This window comes from Mchenga conophoros, linkage group LG11 (assembly GCF_057382185.1).
Source record: "Mchenga conophoros isolate Kocher_MC1m ecotype Shallow Benthic linkage group LG11, M_conophoros_male_GT1.1, whole genome shotgun sequence".
NCBI lineage: Eukaryota > Metazoa > Chordata > Actinopteri > Cichliformes > Cichlidae > Mchenga > Mchenga conophoros.
In genome coordinates this window covers 36,549,454-36,571,031 of record NC_140536.1, presented here as the reverse complement: position 1 = coordinate 36,571,031, position 21,578 = coordinate 36,549,454, and the positions used below count along the sequence as shown (strand labels likewise).

The window sequence follows — 21,578 nt, the reverse complement described above, 5'->3', positions numbered from 1 at the left end:
CTCAGTGTGATCTCCCCTTCAACTTTCACAGAAACTCTTAAATGACTGTGAAACACAGCTGTGGCGCATCAGTGCTCCTCTCTACTTCGTATCTGGTTCTTTAAAGGAAGGCGAGGACTGATAGTTTACTTAAAAACAAGACAAAACTATAAGAGATGTGAGAATTCTGCAACAGGTGGGGGTGGAAGTCTACAGCTTTAAGCCTCATGCTTTTAAAGCTTCAGGAGGAGGAAGTCAGGAGCTCTGTGAATGTGCGTGTTTTTAAATATAAAATCTGACTGAAATTAAAATTTAACTTAGACAGTGCTTTAAACCTGCGTTCTCTATAATGACCAGCAGGGGTCGACTCCCTGAAGCCCCCTGTGGCTCCCGTGATCTTTGACCCTAAATGCCTTCCTGATGAGTTTATGGTTTTAGTTGATAGAATGCATTGTGAAGTCTCATCTACATCAGAGTAAAGTGGAAAATAAAGCAGTCTGCTTTAGCTTGTGCGACTTTGACTGACAGCACTGAATCACTCCTGCTGTATTACTGTAAATCAAAGTGTGCACTTTCCCACAGTGAGCGACTCGTGCTCACGACAGTCTGACAGCATCTAAACATTAAAGCCGTCCCTCTTGGTTGAGCTGTAATGTTAGACGCACACTTCTCAGGGTTGGTGGAACTGCTCACGTTAGGTTTGGGAATTTTTCTTCCAAGTAACTGCCTCATGAACTTTAAGAGACACATTGCTGCTGAGTTTTTCAAACATGTGGTTTGCTGCTTTGATTACCATGGAGTGTGAACTGTTTACTTACATTATATTAAAGTGAAGGATCACTACTGCAGAGCAGTCCAAAGGTAAGCAGATTGAACTTTAATTCTGGAGTGAAATGTCCCTTTAAGAAAGAACAAGTTGAAATGCAGTTTAAAATAACAAGAACTGCAGACTGAACTTATTTGGATCAGAGTTTTTAATCCTCTTGAGTTAAAAGGCAAAAAATGGGGGGAAAAAAAAATGTCTCAGTTCCCGACCAACAATACGAGACATGTAAACATTAAAGATGGTTGAAAATAATTCCAGAAAAATAGAAAGCGAGACAAAGAAAAATGGAAAATTAAAACAGTTAAAAACATTTCTTTGGTTGCACGTTTCCACTTAACAAAGCGTGACATCAGCACTGTAAACAGCAACTAGGCAGTTCTGTACTAAGGAAAAAGATGAATACAAGACGCCACCATAAAGAGTTTTAAAGATTATAATTAGCCCGCCCCCCCCCGAAAAAAACAAACACCTTTTAAAGCGATATTGTGCCCGCTCCTGCCCTAAAGGACAATGACACCATTCAGAGATGTTCCCGCTGCATGAAATGATCTCACTGCGTAAACCCGTTACATTCAAAATCACATTTATACAGTAATCTGCTCGTATCTGAATCAAGTATTAAACATCCAGCCACAAGAGGACACACCAAACATTTCCCCTTCCAGAAAACAATCACACCGTCTCACTCACTCCACAGAGAAAAGTAGCTTCTTTCCTTCAAGTCTCCTTAATCTGCGAGGATAAATATAAATAGACTTAATGTACACCAAGATAAATATGCTCAGGAGGCAGAAAGGAGGTGCGGAAAGTGCAAAGTGCTCCTCCGTCTTTGTGCAGTGAGTTTGCATGGCGTCGGTGCAGTGTGTCAGCCCGGCTCCTCCTCCTCCTCCATCACAGTGTGTGTTTGACGGCCGTCAAAGGCTCACGTTTGTTCTGCAGGTTCTGCTGCAGCTCTCTGAACAGATGGTCCCGCTCCTCAGCATCCAAAAGGATTTGCTTTAAAAAGAAGAGCACTCATAAGTACAGCGAGTTCATTGTTAGTTCTGTACTCCTCCTACTGCGAACAACAACACTGAAGACAACTTAACCAAGAAGTAATATTTGAATTCAAGTGGCAAGCAAAAAACAAAAACCACCTGTCTGAGCTTAACGATTCTTCTCGCGGTTTGGAAACACGAACAGAAAGGTTCATAAGTTCGAGAAGTTCCTAAATTAGTGCAGTGTTTCCATACTTTCTGTGATATTTTGATCAAAACAAAGCCTAAAGAACGCAACAAAGAACAGATTCTTTACTGCAGTCGTGTGAGGAGTCTACCAGCAGCAGATGTAAGCAGCAGTGCTTTCCACTACAAATCTTAGGCCCTGTATCAGGTGCTCTGTCTTCACATACATGACAGCAAGGATATACACAAACACTGGCACTCACTCACTTCTTATTATTTGCCCAACAATAAATATTAAAGAAACATCAAGTATCGGTATTATTATCAAAGAGAGGAGATGGGGCACTGAAAGAGTCCTGAACAGAAATCTATGGGTGGATTCAACAAACATGGCCTCCAATCAAGCTGCCAGGTGCATAAAGTGGTTCAGCGCTCTCATTGGCTGAGCAAAAACGCTGACAGTGTTGGTACTGAGCTGTTAATGAAGCTCAAATGTTCTGAGACACTGGCATGTGCAGCACAAGTGCATCTTCCTGGGGATGAAAAGCTTTTTAATATTTATTTTGACACAGATGCAAAATATTTTAAAGCTTTTGTTATTATTTGAGGCGTTCAGAGTAGCTGCCTAAAATGCTGCAGAGTGGCACGAATTGCTTCTTTACCTCGATGAGTTTGTCCCTCTTCTCCAGGCTGTCCCTGAGTCTCCTCTCGCCCCGCTCTCTGTCCTCCCTGTCGTTCTGCAGCGCTCGGTCCGCCTCCTTCTTCTTCTTCTCCTTCTCCCTCAGCTCCTGCCGAGCGTCTCTGAGCTGAGCCGTCAGAGAGGACACCGTCCGACTGTGACTCTCCTGCTGACTCTGGAGAAAAAGCAGAATGAACGGCTCAGATTTGTTGTGGCTGTGATGTGGAGCTTTAGGGTCACAAACCAGAGGCAGCTTATGGCGATGATTTCATTTTAAATTTCAGTGTGGTTTTCCAGCCAGCACTGATTAGAAGCAATTTCTAAAAAACGAAGCACCACATTGTTTTGGAAGAGCAGCATTTTTACTGGTTAGATTATTAAGTTATTCCATTTTTTAAATTTCCTGTCATTTCTGTAAATCACTTGCTCTAACCTGTAGGAAAGGTACATTCAAAAGAAGTTTAACCGCTCGATCAGAGAAGCTGGGACTTAATTATCTTTCACATTATTTTTGATACATTAAAAAGTTTACAATTTAATATTTTTCCCTGTATTTTCAAAAGTTTCTGTCTTATAATCTATTATAAACTATGAATGTGTGTTTGAATGCAGACTTATTAGGTAAAAGTGGAAATTCATCACAAACTCAGCGGCTTTTTGCTTTTTCAGTTTTCTAATTAACTTGAAATAATTAACTCGTGTGGCCGGGCTAATCTCCCACCTGCACCATGTCCTGGTATTCCTGCAGGGTCGTTGTAAGCTTGGTGACCTCCTGGCACAAGGTGGCGCTGCTTTCCTCTTGATCCTTCAACATAGCTGCCAGTTCAGCCCCGCCCCCCCCTGACTGCTGGCCAGTCACAGAATCTGAGAGAGCCTGGAAGAAAATGACACGTTTCTACTTACTGAAGACAGTATTTACTGACAAACCTCAGCTTAGCCGTACAGAGGGAGGAATGCAGAGTTCATCCAGTCACACAGAGAAAAAAAACCCCACATGTCATATCCTAATAATACGAGAGACATGGCACTAAAAAGATCCTGACTTTAAATCTGGGGGAGAATACAGAAACATAAAAATGCTGATGGAAGTAAAACTTGCAGGGGAACCTTTCTAACTAGTTTTAATCACATCTGACTGATGCTCCTCATAGAAGCAGCTTTGGTTATTAGTCAAAGTTAACTCAGATAACTGCCCACCAGTGCATGGAGGCATTGCCCAGCGTTTCCCGGGGACTAAATAAGCACACAGACAGGCTCATAATTATACTGTTAGCACACTAATGACTGGTGGGTGTGTTTGTGTTCATGTGCATGCTAAATACAGGCGAAGCTTTTTCATTATAGTGATTAAATTCAATAAATTCAATTCATAATCTAATTCTAACCCAGAGAAACCAATCTAGCTCACTTTCTAGATTTGCTGATGCTACTGCAGGTTCATTCTGTCTGTGCACAATGACTTCCTGTCTAGTGCCAGGCTGTTCCTGTCTCTCTGCATAAAGCTCCAACAAACCTTCAATAAAGAGATGTGAGATTTGCTCTCAAAGCACTGAAGCATCAGCAGACTACAGCGAGCCTCAACAGTTAAGGAGGGCGCGGCTACTTTAGGGGTTTTTCTGCCCTGCTTCTGTGAGTGCTGTGCAAAAACATTTATATATCTCGTGTTTTACGGCCACAGGACAGTAAAAGGAGAAGCTTCAAAGAGGTTTGTTTGGCTGCAGGTGTATTACCTCCATCCCTTTCTCCAGTTGCTCTTTGAAGGTGCGGATGAGAGCCTCCTTCTCCTGCAGGACAGCAGTGAGGGCCCCGTCTCTCTGCCTCCACAATTCCCTCTCTTTCTCCACCTCCTTCAGCAGTTGCTCCTTCTCTCCCAGAGCCACCCGCAGGTCCTGAGTCAAAAACAGAGAGAGCTTCAAGTACATGCAGCGCGACTAAAGTGCTGAGCGTGCAGTTGTGTTTTGCGTTTAATTGCGAGTATTTGAATTAAATAAAGTAACCAAATAAACAGATCAGTATGTGTGCAATGTATGAATGAGCATGCCTGCAAAATAAACAGCATGAGAGGAGCTGACAGGATTGTTTTATATTCCCCGAGTTGTCCTGCATCTCTAACCTCGTATCAAAAAGAAATAGAGTCACAGCCAAACAGGAGACCACCCGTGTGGCAGTGTGTGGTCTTACACTGATGATGTCCTGGTTGCACTGCAGCACAGTGTTGAGGGTGTCCAAGTCTCTCTCTCGGTCTCGTCCAGCCTTCTTCAGAGCCTCGATCTCGTTCTCCATGCTCTTCTCTTTTTCAGTTATTTCAGACCTCAGAGCCTCCAGCGCAGCCTGAAGATCAGAAAATGAAACAATCAGCTTATCGACAGAAAATAAACATAATTTTGAACTCAATAAAAAGTGTCCATCACAGTACTTCCACCCTTTCAGGGACACGAAAGCTCAGTTTGCTGACTATCAGCAAAAATGTGCCTGCTTGTGCTGACAACCGCCGTGCTTCAGTGAGCGGGTAACATGTGTCATCATAAGCAGAGCAAGCTTTGCTTTAATGTCAACAATCAGCATGAGAATGACAGACAGCGCAGCTCTAACCTTGTTGTCAGAGATAATCTCTCTCAAGTTCTCAGTCAGCTTGTTGGCCAGCTCAGTCCCTGCTCCCTCCTCCACACACAGCCTGCTGATCAGACTCGTGCACTCCTGGAAGACAGGAAATATCTGTCTGTGAACACATTCGTGAACATTTTACCTGCATTTTCTGGATGTTAAATGATTGAAATCCTTTCTAAACGAGGATTACAGCGAGCTTTTAAAGCAAAATACTACAGAGAGTTACAATACCCAGAGGCAATGACTTGATATGGATGCAAGTGAGAAGCAGGTACACGGACATGCTCAAATCTGTTTAAAACCACAACTCTCAGTGTTCAAGTGTAAAGAAGGCAGAGGTGTGGATCAACACAAAATGAAGTATAATGCTGAAAATGTCAGTATTATGTTGGTTCTGCTGCTTTTACAGGACATGGTTCTCCTTTTGTAGCATATATTTACTGTCTTACTCAGTGGTTTCTGCATTAAACGGCTGAGGTAAGCAGACTTTCTTTGAGTGTTAGATGTAAAAATATAAAGTATGTGCATATTTTAAATGGAAGAGTTTCAGATTCAGATAAGGTTGGCAAAGAGAAAGTAAGCTGGAGCCAGAAGCTTGTTAGCCCAGCATAAAGACTGGAATAGAGAGAAAGAGCCAGTGTAAAGCTAGAGACGTGCAGTCTCTGTCCACAAGCACATGTAAAACCAACTAATTATATCATCATATTATCATTGTCCACATAAAATACTAAAACGATTAAAAGATTGTAACTGAAAAGCTCCATCCTATTACATTATCCTTAACCATAAATGTCAATATTTTCTTTAATAGTCTCCATGATCCTCCAGTAACCTTCAGGTAAGAAAATCTTTCTGCTAGGTGAGCCCGGTTTTGTTTTGTGTTTTTGTGAGTCCACAAATTTTCCTGCTGTTAATCATCAACATGACAAGTAGCTACAAACACCGGCAGTCGTGATGAAAGCTTTCTCCGATCACTCCTGAACACACAGATTTGGCACTGCCACTTTAAACGTACAGCAGCTTCACAGAAAAACAACATTCCAGAGAGCTTTCGAGTCGGAGCCTCAGCAGCAGCAGCTCGAGCTGCCGCAACGCTTTCCACCTCACCCACCTGGATCAGACGCTCGCGGCTGTGCAGGGAGAGGCCGAGGCTCTGCAGCAGGGAGCTGCCAGCCGCCTCCTCCTGGACCAGCTGGAGGAAAGAGAACAAACAGCTTCATTCAAAAGCCACAGAGAAGCCATGGAACAGCTCAGACTCCAGTACCTCATCAGAGAGTTTAAAGATGACCATTTCCATTATTGATTATTTTTTTGTGCGTTTGAAATGGTATTGGCTCAGAGTTTACCTACTTTTATAAAATAATTTTAAAAAAGAGAAGCCAATTTTCTTATTTGAGAACTTAAACGCATTAAATATTTGAAGTATTTACTTAATAGGAAACTAATAATAATTACAAAATTTATTTTCTACAGAGTAATCCCTGAAAATTCTCAGCATTGTTTAAACAGTGATTACAACTATTCCAACCTGCTGTGTGATAACTCATAAAACATTTAATAAATATATTTAAATATGCTCAGAATAAGCACTTTAGTCCTTTTTATTATTTCATTTCTGTAAGGATCCATTTAATTTAATACTTGGCAGCTTTGTTTTGGGTTTTTTTGCAAATCCCCAAAACTTAGAAATTAAATACCAAATTTTCCAAAGAGAAAAAAGCTCTTCATTTGTTGATCTGTCATCACCCAACACTGCTTTAAAACTGAAAAGTTTCAATATAATGTGATGAAGAGGCCATGAGAAAATAGGTGGCTGTTGTGACTGTATTCATTTATGTTTCAGTTCAGCTCATTTCTTACAGTTACAAGCCAGAAGCAGCAGGAGGCAGTTTTCAGCTTTTTAATGGAACATAAAAAAAAAAGCATTCATCTGTTCATGAGGAAAATTCTTCCCTCAAGAGCTGCTGGAGATCAAAGAAAGCTAAAAGAGAGCGAGTACTGAATTTAAAAACATCAGTTTCCTGGAAAGAGAACAAAAACAAAATAAACTGTAACTGCTCGGGGATAAATTAGTAACTTAAATATCAGTTACTGCACGTTTAAACCTGCTGCTGTTTTCAGAGATTTCACATTAATTATTAATAATGTTCACCATGTGAACACAGCAGCCTCGCTGTGACAGGTCATGAGGCCGGTTAATGATATCCTATCATAAGACTACCGAGCCCGGGGCAAACTCCACCGGTCGGGGAAGATTCCAGTGAGAGGCTGCGAGTGTGTTTGTGTTGTGCGTGTCTTTATGTGCACCTGAAAATGAGGAAATGTAGACACACCCTGCACAGATACAAAACCAACCACCCAACCTCCATTCCTTTCATAATGCTATATTTGTACTCGGTCAACACTCGCAGGGTGGCTCACGGAGCTGTTTGCACATGTGACCGAGGAGCTGCTGTGTCACTCTGCTGCAATAAACCTGTTTTTCTTCTTAGAAATAAAAGGCTGGAGACATTTACCTTGTGTGACAGCGGATAAAAATAACTCTGTGGTAATAAATAAATATCTCTTAAATCACAATATCAGCAGCATCTCCGTTCAGTTTACCCTTCAAGCTAGTCTAGATACCAGTACTTAGTAAATCTGGCCTTTGGACTACCGAAGCCTAGAATGAGATGTTTTCACCTCCCACCTGGCTTTGCTTTTGCTTTCATATCCACAAGAGAAATGATGGCAATCAGAAAACTGTGTGATGCCACTGTGACATTACCCACTGTGACATCCCAATCTGAAGCTGCACCTTTTAAATTTTGACTGTTGCCATCTTTTTGTTTGTTTTTTTCAACTCGGACATTATGAATTCCGAAGACACCGATGACCCACTTCATCATCCATGTGAATTAAAGTAGGACCATGTTACGGTCCTACCATAATTTATCAAATGAACATGATGCTGCGTTATAAAGGACTATCAAATGAGCGTGTCAGATCAATGAGGTCACAAATTGAGTGAGAAGTAGGACAGTTTTCTTACAGGCCCTGCCGACCTTTTGAGAGAACGCAAATTTTAGGGACTCTAAAGCTTTTTTCAAACTGAAAACTGGATTCATTTTATTATTCAACATCTAAAGAACAAACTGAAAGCTTACAGGGGCCCAGTCTTGTGATCCGTTGACTTCCACTTGTTTGCTTCTCCCATGTTTCAGCTCAGCCTCCAGGGTCCTGATGCGGGATGCAGCTTGGTCAAGTTGGCCTTTTAGGTGCCGGATACCATGATGAACTCTATCAGCAGTCTTCTAAAATAAAATAAAAAAGCCTCACAATAAACACGGTGTGGGCTATTATGCAATACACAAAGAAAAGTAACGCGTGTAATTCTAATCATGTTGGATGTTTGGACAAGCTGCAGCTGTTCCTGGATAAACTATTGCAGCCACGGTCAATATTTACAGCTACTAGCACACATGGCAACTGCTCAAAGTTCATCCAGGCCTGCATGATCTTCTACAGCACGCTCACCTCACGGTGAAGAGGCATGAACTCATCCCTCAGCAATGTTAGGACATCCCCATTCTCTTCATCCCCTCCGTTCTCCACATCCCTAAAGTTCAGCACCCTGGTCACTGTGGGTGATGCAGTCTCCTCGATTTTTCCCAGGTACCTCCCATCCCTTTTGCCCAGAACGGGGATTTTACTTCCTGATGGCGAACTGACCGGCTTCCCTCCAATACTTCTCAGCTCTCTCAGCATGAAGTTGACTGACTGATCACTTGCTGAATCAAAGGGGTCATTCCCGTCCAGAGAATCAAGAGACTGAATGGACTCCGTGTGGGAAGGAGCTCGTAACAAGAGACTGGACCCTGCCAGGGAGGCTGGGCTGGAGTTGACGGATGGCACCCTCTGCCAGTGGAGGGGCACGCTCTGGGATCTATCCTGGGACAACGGGGAGAAGGGCTGGAAAGGCATGTGACGAGGAACCCCACAAACTGACTCGTAATCAGAGTCGGACACCCGTAAGGAATCGCAACCTTCGCACCCCTTCCCTTTTCTGCATCTTTTCCCCGTTCTGATAAAATACGGACACGTGTCCCACTTCTCTGACCAGCACTCGTACTCTGAAAGCGCCATATTCTCCTTGAGCATCTCCCTGTAGCCTTCCTTCTCCACCTCTCCTTCCTCCTCGCTGGTGCTGCTCCTGCTCTGAAAGTCCTGCAGATGCCTGTGGCAGTAGTTTTGGCGCACCCACTGTCTGATTTTGTCCCTCTCATGCGTCAGCTTCTGAAGGCGCTCAGACGAAAGCACCCTCACCCTGGCTATGACCGTGTCAAACTTGAACACGCGTTCTAGCAGGCACACGCATTTGCCACATACAAACTCCCCCTGCCCGCCGCCCCGTGGTACAGACTGCCCCAGTATGTGGGTCAACACCGTGAGCAGATCCACGCTCTTGGAGGGGGAGCTCACGGACATCAGAGACTTGGAGAGAGAAACGGAGGAACCAAGAGATAACGTGCTGCCTGTGAAGAGAAACAAAATGTTTACTTTTACATTATTACAATATGTTAAGCATTTTTAAGCTCTATACTCACCCCAGGAGCTGCTCTGTGATGACTGGGACCGGCTCCCTCCTCTCAACGACCCTGTTGGGGTCCGAGGCTGACCAGTTTTCTTATTCTGGGCCCCAAACAGCCACCGCCGTTGGTTTCCCTGGAGAGCTCCGCCACATATTTGGCACTGGTCATTTTTACTTCTGGAGGACATCTTGGACAGATGGACTTCTTCCCCTTGTTGTCCAATAGATGAGGAAACTGTAAATTAAAGCAGAATTTAGCTCAAATGTTTCATACAGACACTGATGGAAATTCTCATCATTTACTACTGACGGCCTGGTGTTGTGAACACTGTATGATCAATATTAGGCAGAACAAAGTTTGCTTTTGAACTACACACATAAGCTGGATCCATTTCCTTTTTGGCCTGGAGGGCAAAAATTCCAAGATTTCCAAACACAATTTTGGATTTTGATTGATCAGACCACAGGAAGCTTTTACTTCCACCCACTCCATCACAAACGAGGCCCAGAGAGGGCTGCTGGGGTTCTGGCCTCTTTTTGTTTTCTTTTGTTTTGCTTGGTGGAGTTTTAACTTCCATTTATGGTTCCAGCACTGGTCTGTTGTAAGCCCACAAAGTGATTTCCACTACAGAACCATGTGTGTTTTAATGTAATTGCAGCTTGAGGATCCAAACATAACACACATTAGTATTTTTCCACCCTTGTTCCTTGTGTAGAGAAGTTTTTTCTCTATTCTCCAATTCTTTATTTGATATATATCATTTTTACACATCTCAACATTTCTGGAAACAGGGTTGTGCATTTTTATGATGTTTGGATTTACATAACGAGGAGACGCTCAAGCTGGTTTCTTTGTGTCAACAGAAAATTATTATGTTAGTGTACTTTGAGGGCTCTGCAGATTACCGTCTTCTTCTTTGGCTTCCTCCTCTGTCACACCCTCTGCTTGTCCTCCATCACTACATCCATAAATGCCTGGCAGCTCATCTTCAACATCCTTTCTCCATCATATCCACCATCCCTCCCGTGCACATGTCTAAGCCACCTCAGCCTCGTCTCTCTAACTTTGTTTCAAAAATGCTCGACCTGAGCCGTTGCTCCCAATGACAGCTTTAACACCTTCAACTCCGCCACCAGCTCAGCACCACCGTCTCACAGCAGGTCTCCCTACCATATCGTAAAACCGTCCCTTTCTCTCTGCCTGCTATCCTTCAGTCACAAATCACCCTGACGCCCGTCTCCACCCACTCCACCCTGCCTGCATTCTCAACAACAGGTATTTAAACAGCTACTTTTATTGTCTCTGCTCCTTGCATGTTCACCACACCACCTAAATCCCGCTCCTTCACACACGTATTCGGTTTTGGTTCAATTGACCTTCACTCCTCTTCTGTCCACAGCATACCTCCACCTACTCCAACTACAGGTCACAGTGTTGTCTGACAACATGATGCAGAGACTTCTGCCTTACCTCACCTGTCAGCCTTTGACCCTCTCTTCTCTATGCTTCTCCATCAACACTCTCAAAGTAAACATCAGGTGTGTGGAGCTCTTTCTCAGAATGAAGCCGCACTGATGCTCACTGTTCCTCACCTCTCTTCTTAACCTAGCTTCAACAATTCTTTCCCATATCTCTAGTGTGTGGCTCATCATCTTCATCCTTCTGTTACTACAACTTTGCACATCAACCTTATTGTTGAAATGGATGAGTAGATCCAAGATTCTGTTGAACAATCTGATTAGAAACTTAACTGCTGTCTCTGACATCACCATAGCTCCACAGGTTTGTCATCGGGGCAAACCACCTTTACACTCTTCATAGCTGCCCTCACTTTCTTTTAATCCTCTGCACTTCCTCATTCTCTAGCTTTCCTCCATCCATCCTAGTAACCCTCCTCTCTTTCTCCTTTTCTTCAGTCATCAGCTCCTCAAAGTACTTCTTCCATCTTCCTAGCACACTCTCTTAGAATGTTATGCAAGCTCCATCTCTATTCTGAATCACTCTAGCCTGCTGCACATCCTTTCTAGCTTGACTTCTCTGCCTAGCCAACCATTACAAGTCCTTATCTCCTTCCTTAGTGTTCAGCCTCAAACAAAACTTACTTTTCCTTTGCTGTACACTTAGCTTTTTAGTACTTCTGTCTACAGACTTCATCTCCCTGACTATACCATTTTTTCGTCGAATACCTTCTTGTACTTCCTCATTCCACCACCAAGTCTTCTTGTCCTCAGCCCTCTGCCCAGAGGATAGGCCAAAGAAACTTCTGCTGTGCTTCCTCAGTCATTTGGTAACTCTTTCCTATCACCCAGGGCCTGTGCCAGCTCCACACTGAATCATCTTCCACCATTTAATCCTTGCCTCTGCCTTCATTTGCTTTCTCTTCTTCATTTTCAAAGCCATCCTACAGCCTGCAGACACCCAATCCTGCCCAGCTACATTCTGTCTTTCCGACTGTTCCTTTTGCATAAGATATACTCCCCCACTGTTGCATAAAGCCTTCTGTCTTGATGAAATGTTCACTTTAGCCATGTCCAGCCTTTTGGCACAAACTACTACCATCACCATACCTACCAACACCTATTCATCTACAAGTTCACTCCAATCGTCATTCTTCCCCTGGGGATCCTCCCTGCAGATTACAGTATGTTGATCTAGTTCCACTATCACAGTGGCATACTAGCTTACTGAGAAGGTAATGAATTTCTTCTGGTACAACATTCATCATAGGCAACAGTGTTCCTGACTTAAAGTTTAAATGGATGGCTGAGAATTGTCTGTATTTTCCAGCTGCCTTCACACTTAGCACGACTCGTTCTGACATTATCAGCAGCCTGACTGGTGCTCTGATTTACAGCTTTCTGTTCCCTCCGTGGATGTTTTGAGCCCTGTGCTGTCTGCAGCTACAGGCTGTTTACAGTAGCTCCCCACAGGGCGGGACACGTCGACCTTGAGCCACGCTGACAGTGAAGTGCAGCCAGACTGTCGATGAATGAATCTGTCTTTCCAGCTTTCAGTCCCTCCGAGCGGCTTTCGCCCTTCGAAGGGCGCTCAGCTGTTTTAAACCCCAGCCTGTCCCGTCCCACAACATGTTTCCAAAAAGGAAACCCATCCCCATCTAGTGGAAAACATTTCAACTCCGTCTATCTGCCTCTATTTTAAGCTACCGAGGTCTAGAGATTGAACGTGAAAGCAGCGTAGTTGATCCAGCACGAGACAAATCCACGGGGAAGTTTTCGAATCGGTGTCAACTTACGCTGAAAGTCCTGCGGGCCTCTCAGAGGGAGGAAGGTTTGAAAGAGCCGGCGGAAAGCTTCATGGTCGCGACAGAAAGAAAGAAGCAGGAGACACAAAAGATTTCCAACCAGAAAAATCTCCACCGGGAACTGAGCCGGAGCTGCGTTGCAACACACCGGAGAGGAGGAGGAGAGGTGGGTGTCACCTTAGTGACGTCACCGTCATACCTGTTAAAGAGCAACAGCTGGAGCGAGTCAGTAAAGATCGTTACTGCTCTCGTGTGGCTCTGCGCTGACTCGTAGGCCCACTACCACGCCTGCTTTCACTAATGTAATGAGACACGCAATCGGCCTTTCTGTTATGGAAGCATTTTTAATTTTCGCATTATGTACTTTTCATATGAAAAGTAGGCTACATAATGCTAAAATTAAAAATTTTTTTTAAAAAAAAAAGTGTTTTTATTTATATATTTAAATAGTAGTAGTAGTGTTACACAATAAGTCGATGTAAAATCATTAATTATTACAGATCCACTTCTTGACTCTGACCTTTTTAGTAATTCAGCTGCAGGGTCAAATACTAAGTCATTTTTATGCTATTTTGTCACATAGAATCTAATCTGGATGTAAGAAATAATTATGAGGGGGAAAACTGCGTATGGAAGATTAAATATATTGAATTTTTTCCTATAAAAATGAAATGAAATGAAAAATATATTAGCTAATCACAATTTAAAGTGAGACTGTGAATCAGTAACTCTTGTTGGAGAAAATGAATTGGATTAAGTGATTGATCACACTCCACCATGACGCTTTAATCTAATCATGAGTGAAGTGTCAGCAGTGGGACAAACTGTATGTAAAATCTAAGCCAGGTCAAAGAGCCGGTTTAGATTTTCACTGCTGTTTAACTAGAAAATATGTTGATTTACAATAACGACTTCAACTAGACGCTGGAGAAAAGTTTGGCAGAAGCATTATTTGCTGGTTTACATTCAAAAGTAATTAAGTCTCTATTCTTATGAGCAAAGCTAAATTTGACAATCGTAGGTAGCATCATAAATCTGCAGTTAAAGTCACAGAGAAGCATGAAAATATGAGAAATTTCTGAGAATGCATTTTAGAAAAAAGTTCATATAATAAAGTCATTCAGGTCATTAGCTGGACTGTACAGTCTGGGGGAACCAGACCAAGCATTGCAGAGATGCAAGTTTTCATGAAATATGTTAATGCAATAATGAAATGCACCTCATGAAGAGGAAAATAGGAAATAGCTTTGATATAAATACATTGTTATAAATTACAATACAGTTCCACCAGAGGGCACTGAGTGATTAATCAGGAGCTCAGCTATGCATACAGCCGATTCATCACCACCGTGGGTGTGATACTGACAGTAAGCACACAGTGGACAGGAAGTCTCATTTACTTATACTCTGTACTCCTGAGTATACTACTTCCTCTCTCCTTGTATATCTTGCTCACCTCCTGCCCTCACACCACCATCTGAAGGTGCACGGAGCGGAAGTGAGGATGTACAGAATGAGAAATGAGAGCAGCAGCTACGCTCAATATTCAAGACATTTCCATTAAGGACTTCTCAAGGTACAAAAAAGGATCACAAAGTTTTGGCTGTGTACAAAATGCACTTTCTGTGAATCAGACAAAAACAACAGTTTAAAAGATGTTTCATAGATAGTTATTATCAACACTGATCAGTGGAAAACGTTAAAACATTAAATAAGATGGCTTATAAAGAGATAGTTCATCATAACCTGAAAGCTGATTATAAATGCTTATATAAGCAAATCATGTTAATAAAATAAAAACCTTTTTAAAAATTTACAGCAGTCAGTTGTGCAGTATGAATAGTGCAGTAAGCACAAATCCTGCACATTTGCACAGACAGGAGTTAAATCATTGTTTTCTTTGATTGCACAAAAAGTTTTCACATGTGGACGGACGTCCACGGTTTTACTGTTGGAGAGTTTTTATGTGAGCCACTTCTCCATGCAGTTCCTGAACACTGTGAAGTTGGAGTGCCAGGTTGTGTGCTTCACCCCCGAATGAACACACGTCACCAAGTCGCCACGTTGGTCCAGCGTCTTCAGCCCAAACGCATCGTTCAGGTAAAACTGAGAGAGCAGAAGGAAATGACATGATTCAAGTTGTGTTTTTGAATGAACACAGTGGAGGGTCTGCAGTGAAAATAGTAGAGATATTAAAAAAATCCAAGTTTAGTTTAACACATTTGCAATAAAATACATTCAGCTAACATTTTATTCTCTACAAGAGAGCAGTCTAACACAGCAGTCCAGCAGGAGGAGCCTTTTTGTGTTGGTCTCTGTAACATCCTTTAGTTTTGAGTTCTTTCTTAAACTTCCTGTGCCTACTTCTGGTTTTCTTTGTGTGCTCATTCTCATTTCTCACATTTGTGCCCCTTCGATCCTCCTACCTGTTTATCCAGAAAACAATCTCATTACCCCATTTTGAAGAACGTCTCGATTCCTAAAACACGTCTGGTGACAGACAACAGAGGAGGCTTGCTGCAGGAGCTACGACTGAAGACGCACAGGCGCGTCCTTTTTCAAAAGCATTTTTTTACCTGTGATGCATGATAGAGGTGTGATACGCTGCTGGAACATGTTGGTGGGAGGAGAACTCCAAAATGAAGTATTCCTACCTTTGGAGCATCTGCACAAATTGTATGTTCTGTTCCCTGGCTGACTCCAGCCTCTGCCTTCCTCCTCTTCCTCCTCTGGCTCAGCTTTGAAACCTCTGCACCTAGCTCCACCCGTCTCTCCCTTCATCTCTCCTCAGCAGACTGACCCACCTTCCTTTCAGCCTCAATTCCACCACCACTCCCTCCCCATCAACCACCCTGAGTATTTTTATTTTGCTAATAAAATGATCTGTTCATCCTTAATTTCCTCCCTTCAACATTTGTGTGTGTGTGTTAAAGAAAATGTGTATAATATCCTGCCACACTTGCATGCTGTGAATGTCACTAAAAGTAGCTCTGCTATGAGATAATAAGATACAGCAGACAAATGATTCAGCTTTGCCACACATCCATCCATCTATTCTCAATTCATAAATAAAACATGGACTGTATAATGCAGCACAACTAAGAAACACCACCAATTTCCACAAAGCTGAATCAACACCTCTGTAAGAGACTTAATATTATGTCAGTCATTAAGTGAAAACCTACAGCAGGACTGTGTTTTTAGCTACACCTCAATAAAAATGAAGTGTGTTGTACAGGCAGCACTTCAGTTTGCCACTAACCTCCTGCTTCTGCATTTCTACGACGTTTTCGCTGCTGTCATAGAATCCGAAGTGGCTGCACAGAAAAAAGGAAGCAGTTGTTTCAGGTAAAGATGTTTCATAACTTTTACCACGAACTGATCACTTTGCAAACACATCGAAGGCTTTGCTGGTAAAAACGTTGTTGTCTCCAAACCGAGTATCTTTACAGTTTTAGTATAGGATAGGATAGAATAGCCCTTTATTGTCATTGTACATGTATAACGAAATTGTGCGTGCTCCACATAACTGTTCTGGAATAAAGTTTTATTAGCAGACAGCAGGAATAAATAGCAATCAGAAGAAATGTGCACAAAAATAAGAGAAAGGCACACATTTGAGAAGAAAACAGTTGCAAAGAGCAAAGAAAAGACTTGGTCTGGCCTGAGTGATGAGGGTTACTCAGACCGTGGCTCAGAGCAGTGAGGTGAGTGGGGGGATGAATGGCTCAGGGGGAGGAACTGTTTGTGAGTCTGAAGGTGGGACCTGACTGACCTGAGTTCAACTGAATACAAATATTGTACTTTGAATCCAATATTGAAAAGGACCGACATGCATCTTAAGGTGACCGTCACATAAAGTGCTGCTTTGTGGCCCACAAGCAGCAGAATGCACTACAGGAAATTTTGTTCCTCCAAAATTCATGTCAGGATTTTTTTCGATTGATTGAAAGCCAACAGAAGGAAATTGATGGGTCACTTTTTTTCAAACAGTCTCGTCAGTGTGACATAATGAGCCACCTCTCATTTATAAAATGTAAATGAAAGAGAACAAAGAGTGTGCGCTGTAAAGCTGATGACAGTGAGACCTTGACTGCCACGGTGTGATGACACCATCATCCGGTCCTCCAATTAGCACCAACTTCTCGATTTGCAGGAAGTTTTCCCTCCACGCTGTGAAAGGAAAAGCCAAAGGCATGAACGTTTGTTTTCGTGCTAACCAGTGCATATGATGACTAAACCAGATCCAATACCTGTCATGTCACTGTGAGGTCTTTCACCATTAAGGAGAGGCAGAAAGATGTTGTTCCGCAGGTAGCTGAGTCTTTGGTGAGGGTCTGTGGACAAAATATGTTTTATCTTTCAGTAAATGTGCAGACTGTCTTCAGTTAAATCTGAAGAACTCTTGTTTTCTCACCGTTCCAGTAGTCACAAATAGACACTTTTTGACCGAATTTGTTGTAGCAGATAAAATGCACATTCTTCTTTAAGGTTTTGTGGAATACCTTCTGCAGGTAGTCTGTGTCTGTGGAGTAAGAGGATAAGATCAAGTTCATCTTAAACATCCTGGCGAATAATGAGAAGTGTGTTACAAAGCTCACATTCTTTAAATGTTGAAGCTTATGCAGACAAGTTTTTAAAAGCTCTCTGACCTCCGTACTGTCCAGCCAGTGGGGATGAAAGTGAAATGAAGGTGTGCACGTTGTGGTTGGGAGTCGTGGAGAGAAGTGCTCGACAAATTAGACCACCTTCATGGAAAAAAAGAGACTAAATATGAGTCTCAGCTTCAGAAATTTCTACCTTAAATTCATCAGTCCTCACTATTATGCAGTTTCTCTATATAACTACTGCGTACTACGATAGAGATGAACCAGCGGCTAGAAGTGGAAGAGTGTGATGTGTCGTATTTTTACCTAAACTTGCTTAAACCTAACCAATGAATAAAAGTTAAAACATGATAACAATAATTAATTTTAAAAAATTAAATCAATCACACAGACAAAGTAAAAGCTAAATTCAAAATTCAAAAAGTCCCAGTGGGATATAAACTATTGTCTCCTGGATGAAAATCCTCTAAATTATGACTTTACCACCTCTCCAAACTCTAAATGTGGACCTTCTAAGTCCCCAGAATTGGACCTTTATTTCTCAGTTGTCAGGTGGGCATCAACGCTATAAGACTATGTTTTTGTTATTTTTCTATCAAATCTGTTTTTCTATTAAATGTTTAATTGTACGGCAGGAGCACCTTGTGAAAAGCACAGAAGATGGACACCATCAGGAGCATTTTTCATGATGGAGTTGAAGGACTGCCTGAAGTCTGGGACCTGCTTCCACAGCGGCTGCAGACTCAACAGGTCGTCGTACAAGTCAATCACTGTGACCTCAGTGCCTGGATGCACCTGAGAAGTGCAAAGAAATTGAAGTGGAAGTAAAACTTTTGGCACAATGAGGGGAAACATCAGCTGTCATAAATCTTCAGCCAGGTGCTCGAATGCAGAACTCTTAAGTCAAAACTGATCCTGAGGAAATGAAAGACACAGAGGAACAGAAATCGCTAACTGGAAACCATTTGCTGAATTTCACTTCACTGTTTTGTTTTATCTGATATGTTATCAAGTCCAATATCATTTTAAGTATTTTATTCCTACTTGAAATACAAAATTCTGCCTTGAACCTACAGTAGGATAGAAGCTCTTGATTTGCGTGTTGAACATTTGGTGGATTCAGGTACCGTTGAGGAAATACCAACCAGTTCAATTTACACACAAACAGATTGTTGTTTAACCAGGAAAGACCCACTGAGATTTATAATGTCCTTTACACGGCCAACCTGGACAACAACAGCACTAAAACACATGACACGTAAATCTTTACAGAGCATGAATTTTTATGTTGATCGAGATTATTAACCCTGTCATGCATGAATTATGAAAACCTCGATCCAGATTTTTAAGCATTTTTATTCATCTTTAGGAATTAAACATGAATAAAAACACTTAAGAAAAACTCTGATTGAGGTTGTCATAATTCATGCATGACAGGCTTAAATAAGAATAATTACAATGAAACACGTCATACATCTATAGTAACATAAAAGGACCAGTGGGTGGTGTGGAGTGACACATCAGTGTCCAGTGTAGAGGTTTATGTGCAAGTATGCCATCGACACTGACACAAATACAAGAAAACAGCCTTTGAATAGCGGTCACTGTAGTGACCACTATACATGAACGGGTTAACATATTATTAACATATAAGGTGAACAAAATTGGCCCCAGAATTGATCCCTGGGAAACACCTTCAACCACATCAAGGAAGCAAGAGGTGATGCGTTCAGCATTCACACACTTAGTTCTGTTGGAAAGATCATCTTTGAACCACTCACAGTTTTTGCTTCAATAGCTCATGATCTACAGTGTCAAAAGCCTTGGAAAAGTCCATGAAAAAGGCTGCACAGTGTTTCTGTGCAAAGCCTCAATAAAATCATTTAGTACTTTTAAGGCTGCTTGAACAGACTGAACACGTGATCTAATATCATGACTGATGAGATATTCCTTCCTATTGCTCACTTACAAGAGACACTTTGGGGGCTTTTCATTCGTCTTTGGAAAGGATCAAACAACAGTCGAGCGCACAACTGTAGTTTATATGGTTTTGGATGAATAATAACAAGCATAGAATCATAAGCACATTATCTGCCTGCTGCGGTGACAGAATACAGTCAGAACATCCCGTGCAAAAGATACTCGGAGCAAATCCAGTTTAAAAAGTAATCATTTCAAAGTCTTTTAACTTGAAATGTAAGTCAAAGAAGTAAATCTTTAAGCGTGATCACTGAGTTCTAATAACTAGTACTTAATGATCAGACTTACCCCCTTTTAGCATTGTTCTCTGTCAATCAACAGCTTGGCGGCTGGATCCCAGCATCCATAAGAGTGTGAGTGTTAGTTCGGTTAAAAGCACCTGAAAATGTTTTTAATGCTCAAATAGAACAGGAAAGCTCTGTGTGAGTACCAGTTTATTTATTATTAAAAAAAATAAAATAAAATCACTGTTGTGAACTGTAATGTTTGATAAAGTTGGCTTTAGTCGAAAAATATGCAGACTTGTTGCCCCAAAGTTACTGAAAGTCAACCGAGAAAATGATACAAACTTGTTTTGACTGCGTGTGCAAATGAGGACAAGCCTCGAACTTGAAAACACATTTTCATTATTTTATAATAAATATGTAAACATGCTTGTACGCAGTTTTTAGTACCGCTCTAGAGACAACGCAGGAAAACTGGTTTTAAATTTGAACAGCTACTCTGAACATGAACTTGGCCTGGAGACGTTAATCACTGAGCCCGAGTCCTGCGGTCCGTTAATAGCTAAACACTTCCACCAGAAACACATCCCCGAAAAACCAAAGTCTAAACGCAACCGTGGACACAACAGGACCGCCTTAAGACTCTAATATCGAACATTAACAGGCCCGTGAGTCTTTGTGCACATACAAGTTTGCACAAAACACATCAAAGTAAAGACATCACCACAAGCACGAATAATACACCACTTTTAATTCCTGTGGTAAATAAAGCGGCTCTAACGCATTTGGAGCTGTTTTCTAGCCTTGTTGTTCTGCAGCAGAGATATCGCACGCTGTGCGCGGTCCTACCTTCTTTATGGACCTTGACAGGTTCTGGAACTGCTGTGGTCCATCAAAGATGCCATGCACGATGATGACTGGTTTATAGCTGTCCACGCAAACACCTGCGACCACCACCAGCAGCAGCAGCATCGGGCCACGCGACCCTGCGGCTACCCGTGGACACTTCATCTCCGCCCGGATACAGGTGAGAAGCAGTGCGGGGGGCTGTAGATGATCCCGAGGACTTTGACCTGAGGTGGTGTCGTTAATACGGCCGATGAGGGACTACGGCTCTCTTCATACTGACAACCAACCATACATGAGCGCGAGCTGCTTCCTCTTTATACACATGTATTTTTTCCACAGGCCACATCCGCTTTTACAGAATCACACCCCTTCAACATTCAACGGTCTGAACCCCATCGATAAAGCAAAAGTCTTTTCGACCTTTTACTCACTTATAATTAATTTGAGACAATTAAAAAAATGTTGCATTTTAATAAATGAAAGTTTTTTAATTTATATTTTCATCTGTTAGATGAACTCACAAATACACACAAGGCATACGTTAACATCACGTTGCTGCTCATCTCTTGCTTCTGTTCATGTGTTTGACTTCATGTTACAAGTGACGTGAACGTTTGTTTGTTTAAATTAAAGTTGTCTGTCTTAGCATTAAGTCTGTTGGTGGTGGTGATATTGTGTGTGTTAGACTGTTATTATAATAGCAGGAAGTTGGGGTGGATCAGTGGCTCAGCTAATATAACTTTATATTGACTCATCATGTACCACTTGTAAAAGCCGCGTGTTTTTGTCATGTTTAATTGTGATCAGAAACAATAAGCTTTAAAATTGTTG

At 42.0% G+C, this 21,578-nt stretch overlaps 2 protein-coding genes and 1 long non-coding RNA gene across 5 annotated transcripts; 1 reads left to right on the top strand and 2 right to left on the bottom strand.

Annotated features, from left to right (window-relative positions):
- Window positions 1–842: 842 nt before the first annotated feature.
- On the bottom strand, window positions 843–14,016 carry LOC146564927 (uncharacterized). Of its 3 annotated transcripts, none has more exons than XM_085292723.1 (11): window positions 13,079–14,016; window positions 9,841–10,059; window positions 8,771–9,768; window positions 8,401–8,544; window positions 6,366–6,446; window positions 5,240–5,344; window positions 4,829–4,978; window positions 4,378–4,536; window positions 3,369–3,521; window positions 2,631–2,822; window positions 843–1,801 (listed from the first exon to the last, which is right to left on the bottom strand). In XM_085292723.1, the coding sequence occupies exons 2-11, from the start codon at window positions 10,010–10,012 to the stop codon at window positions 1,697–1,699; spliced, it is 2,259 nt and encodes a 752-aa protein (XP_085148849.1). In that variant the 5' UTR covers window positions 10,013–10,059; window positions 13,079–14,016; the 3' UTR covers window positions 843–1,696. The 3 variants fall into 3 exon arrangements, with proteins under 3 accessions (XP_085148849.1, XP_085148848.1, XP_085148850.1); XM_085292722.1 differs by having other exon boundaries at window positions 8,401–8,547; window positions 13,079–13,346; XM_085292724.1 differs by lacking the exon at window positions 6,366–6,446 and having other exon boundaries at window positions 8,401–8,547.
- Window positions 12,815–16,815, top strand: LOC146564926 (uncharacterized). Its single transcript, XR_014894464.1, has 3 exons — window positions 12,815–13,253; window positions 15,075–15,187; window positions 15,526–16,815. It is a non-coding gene; the product is annotated as an uncharacterized LOC146564926 (long non-coding RNA).
- Window positions 14,311–21,033, bottom strand: LOC146564925 (lysosomal thioesterase PPT2-like). Its single transcript, XM_085292725.1, has 8 exons — window positions 20,748–21,033; window positions 18,336–18,489; window positions 17,740–17,835; window positions 17,505–17,612; window positions 17,341–17,424; window positions 17,176–17,260; window positions 16,350–16,404; window positions 14,311–15,193 (listed from the first exon to the last, which is right to left on the bottom strand). Exons 1-8 carry the CDS (start codon window positions 20,907–20,909, stop codon window positions 15,050–15,052), a joined length of 888 nt encoding a protein of 295 aa, XP_085148851.1. The 5' UTR covers window positions 20,910–21,033; the 3' UTR covers window positions 14,311–15,049.
- Window positions 21,034–21,578: the final 545 nt, after the last annotated feature.

What these genes read in the sequence shown, in the direction of transcription:
- LOC146564927 (XM_085292722.1), bottom strand. Translation starts at nt 10,012, where the DNA reads ATGTCCTCCAGAAGTAAAAATGACCAGTGCCAAATATGTGGCGGAGCT. An exon ending in GATCACAAGACTGGGCCCCT is followed by an intron (nt 6,447 to 8,400) that starts GTAAGCTTTCAG and finishes TCTTTCCTCCAG; the next exon opens with CTGGTCCAGGAGGAGGCGGC. An exon ending in AATACCAGGACATGGTGCAG is followed by an intron (nt 2,823 to 3,368) that starts GTGGGAGATTAG and finishes CTTTTTCTCCAG; the next exon opens with AGTCAGCAGGAGAGTCACAG.
- LOC146564925 (XM_085292725.1), bottom strand. Translation starts at nt 20,909, where the DNA reads ATGAAGTGTCCACGGGTAGCCGCAGGGTCGCGTGGCCCGATGCTGCTG. An exon ending in TGTCAAGGTCCATAAAGAAG is followed by an intron (nt 18,490 to 20,747) that starts GTAGGACCGCGC and finishes TGCACTTCTCAG; the next exon opens with GTGCATCCAGGCACTGAGGT. An exon ending in ACCTCACAGTGACATGACAG is followed by an intron (nt 17,261 to 17,340) that starts GTATTGGATCTG and finishes TTCCTTTCACAG; the next exon opens with CGTGGAGGGAAAACTTCCTG.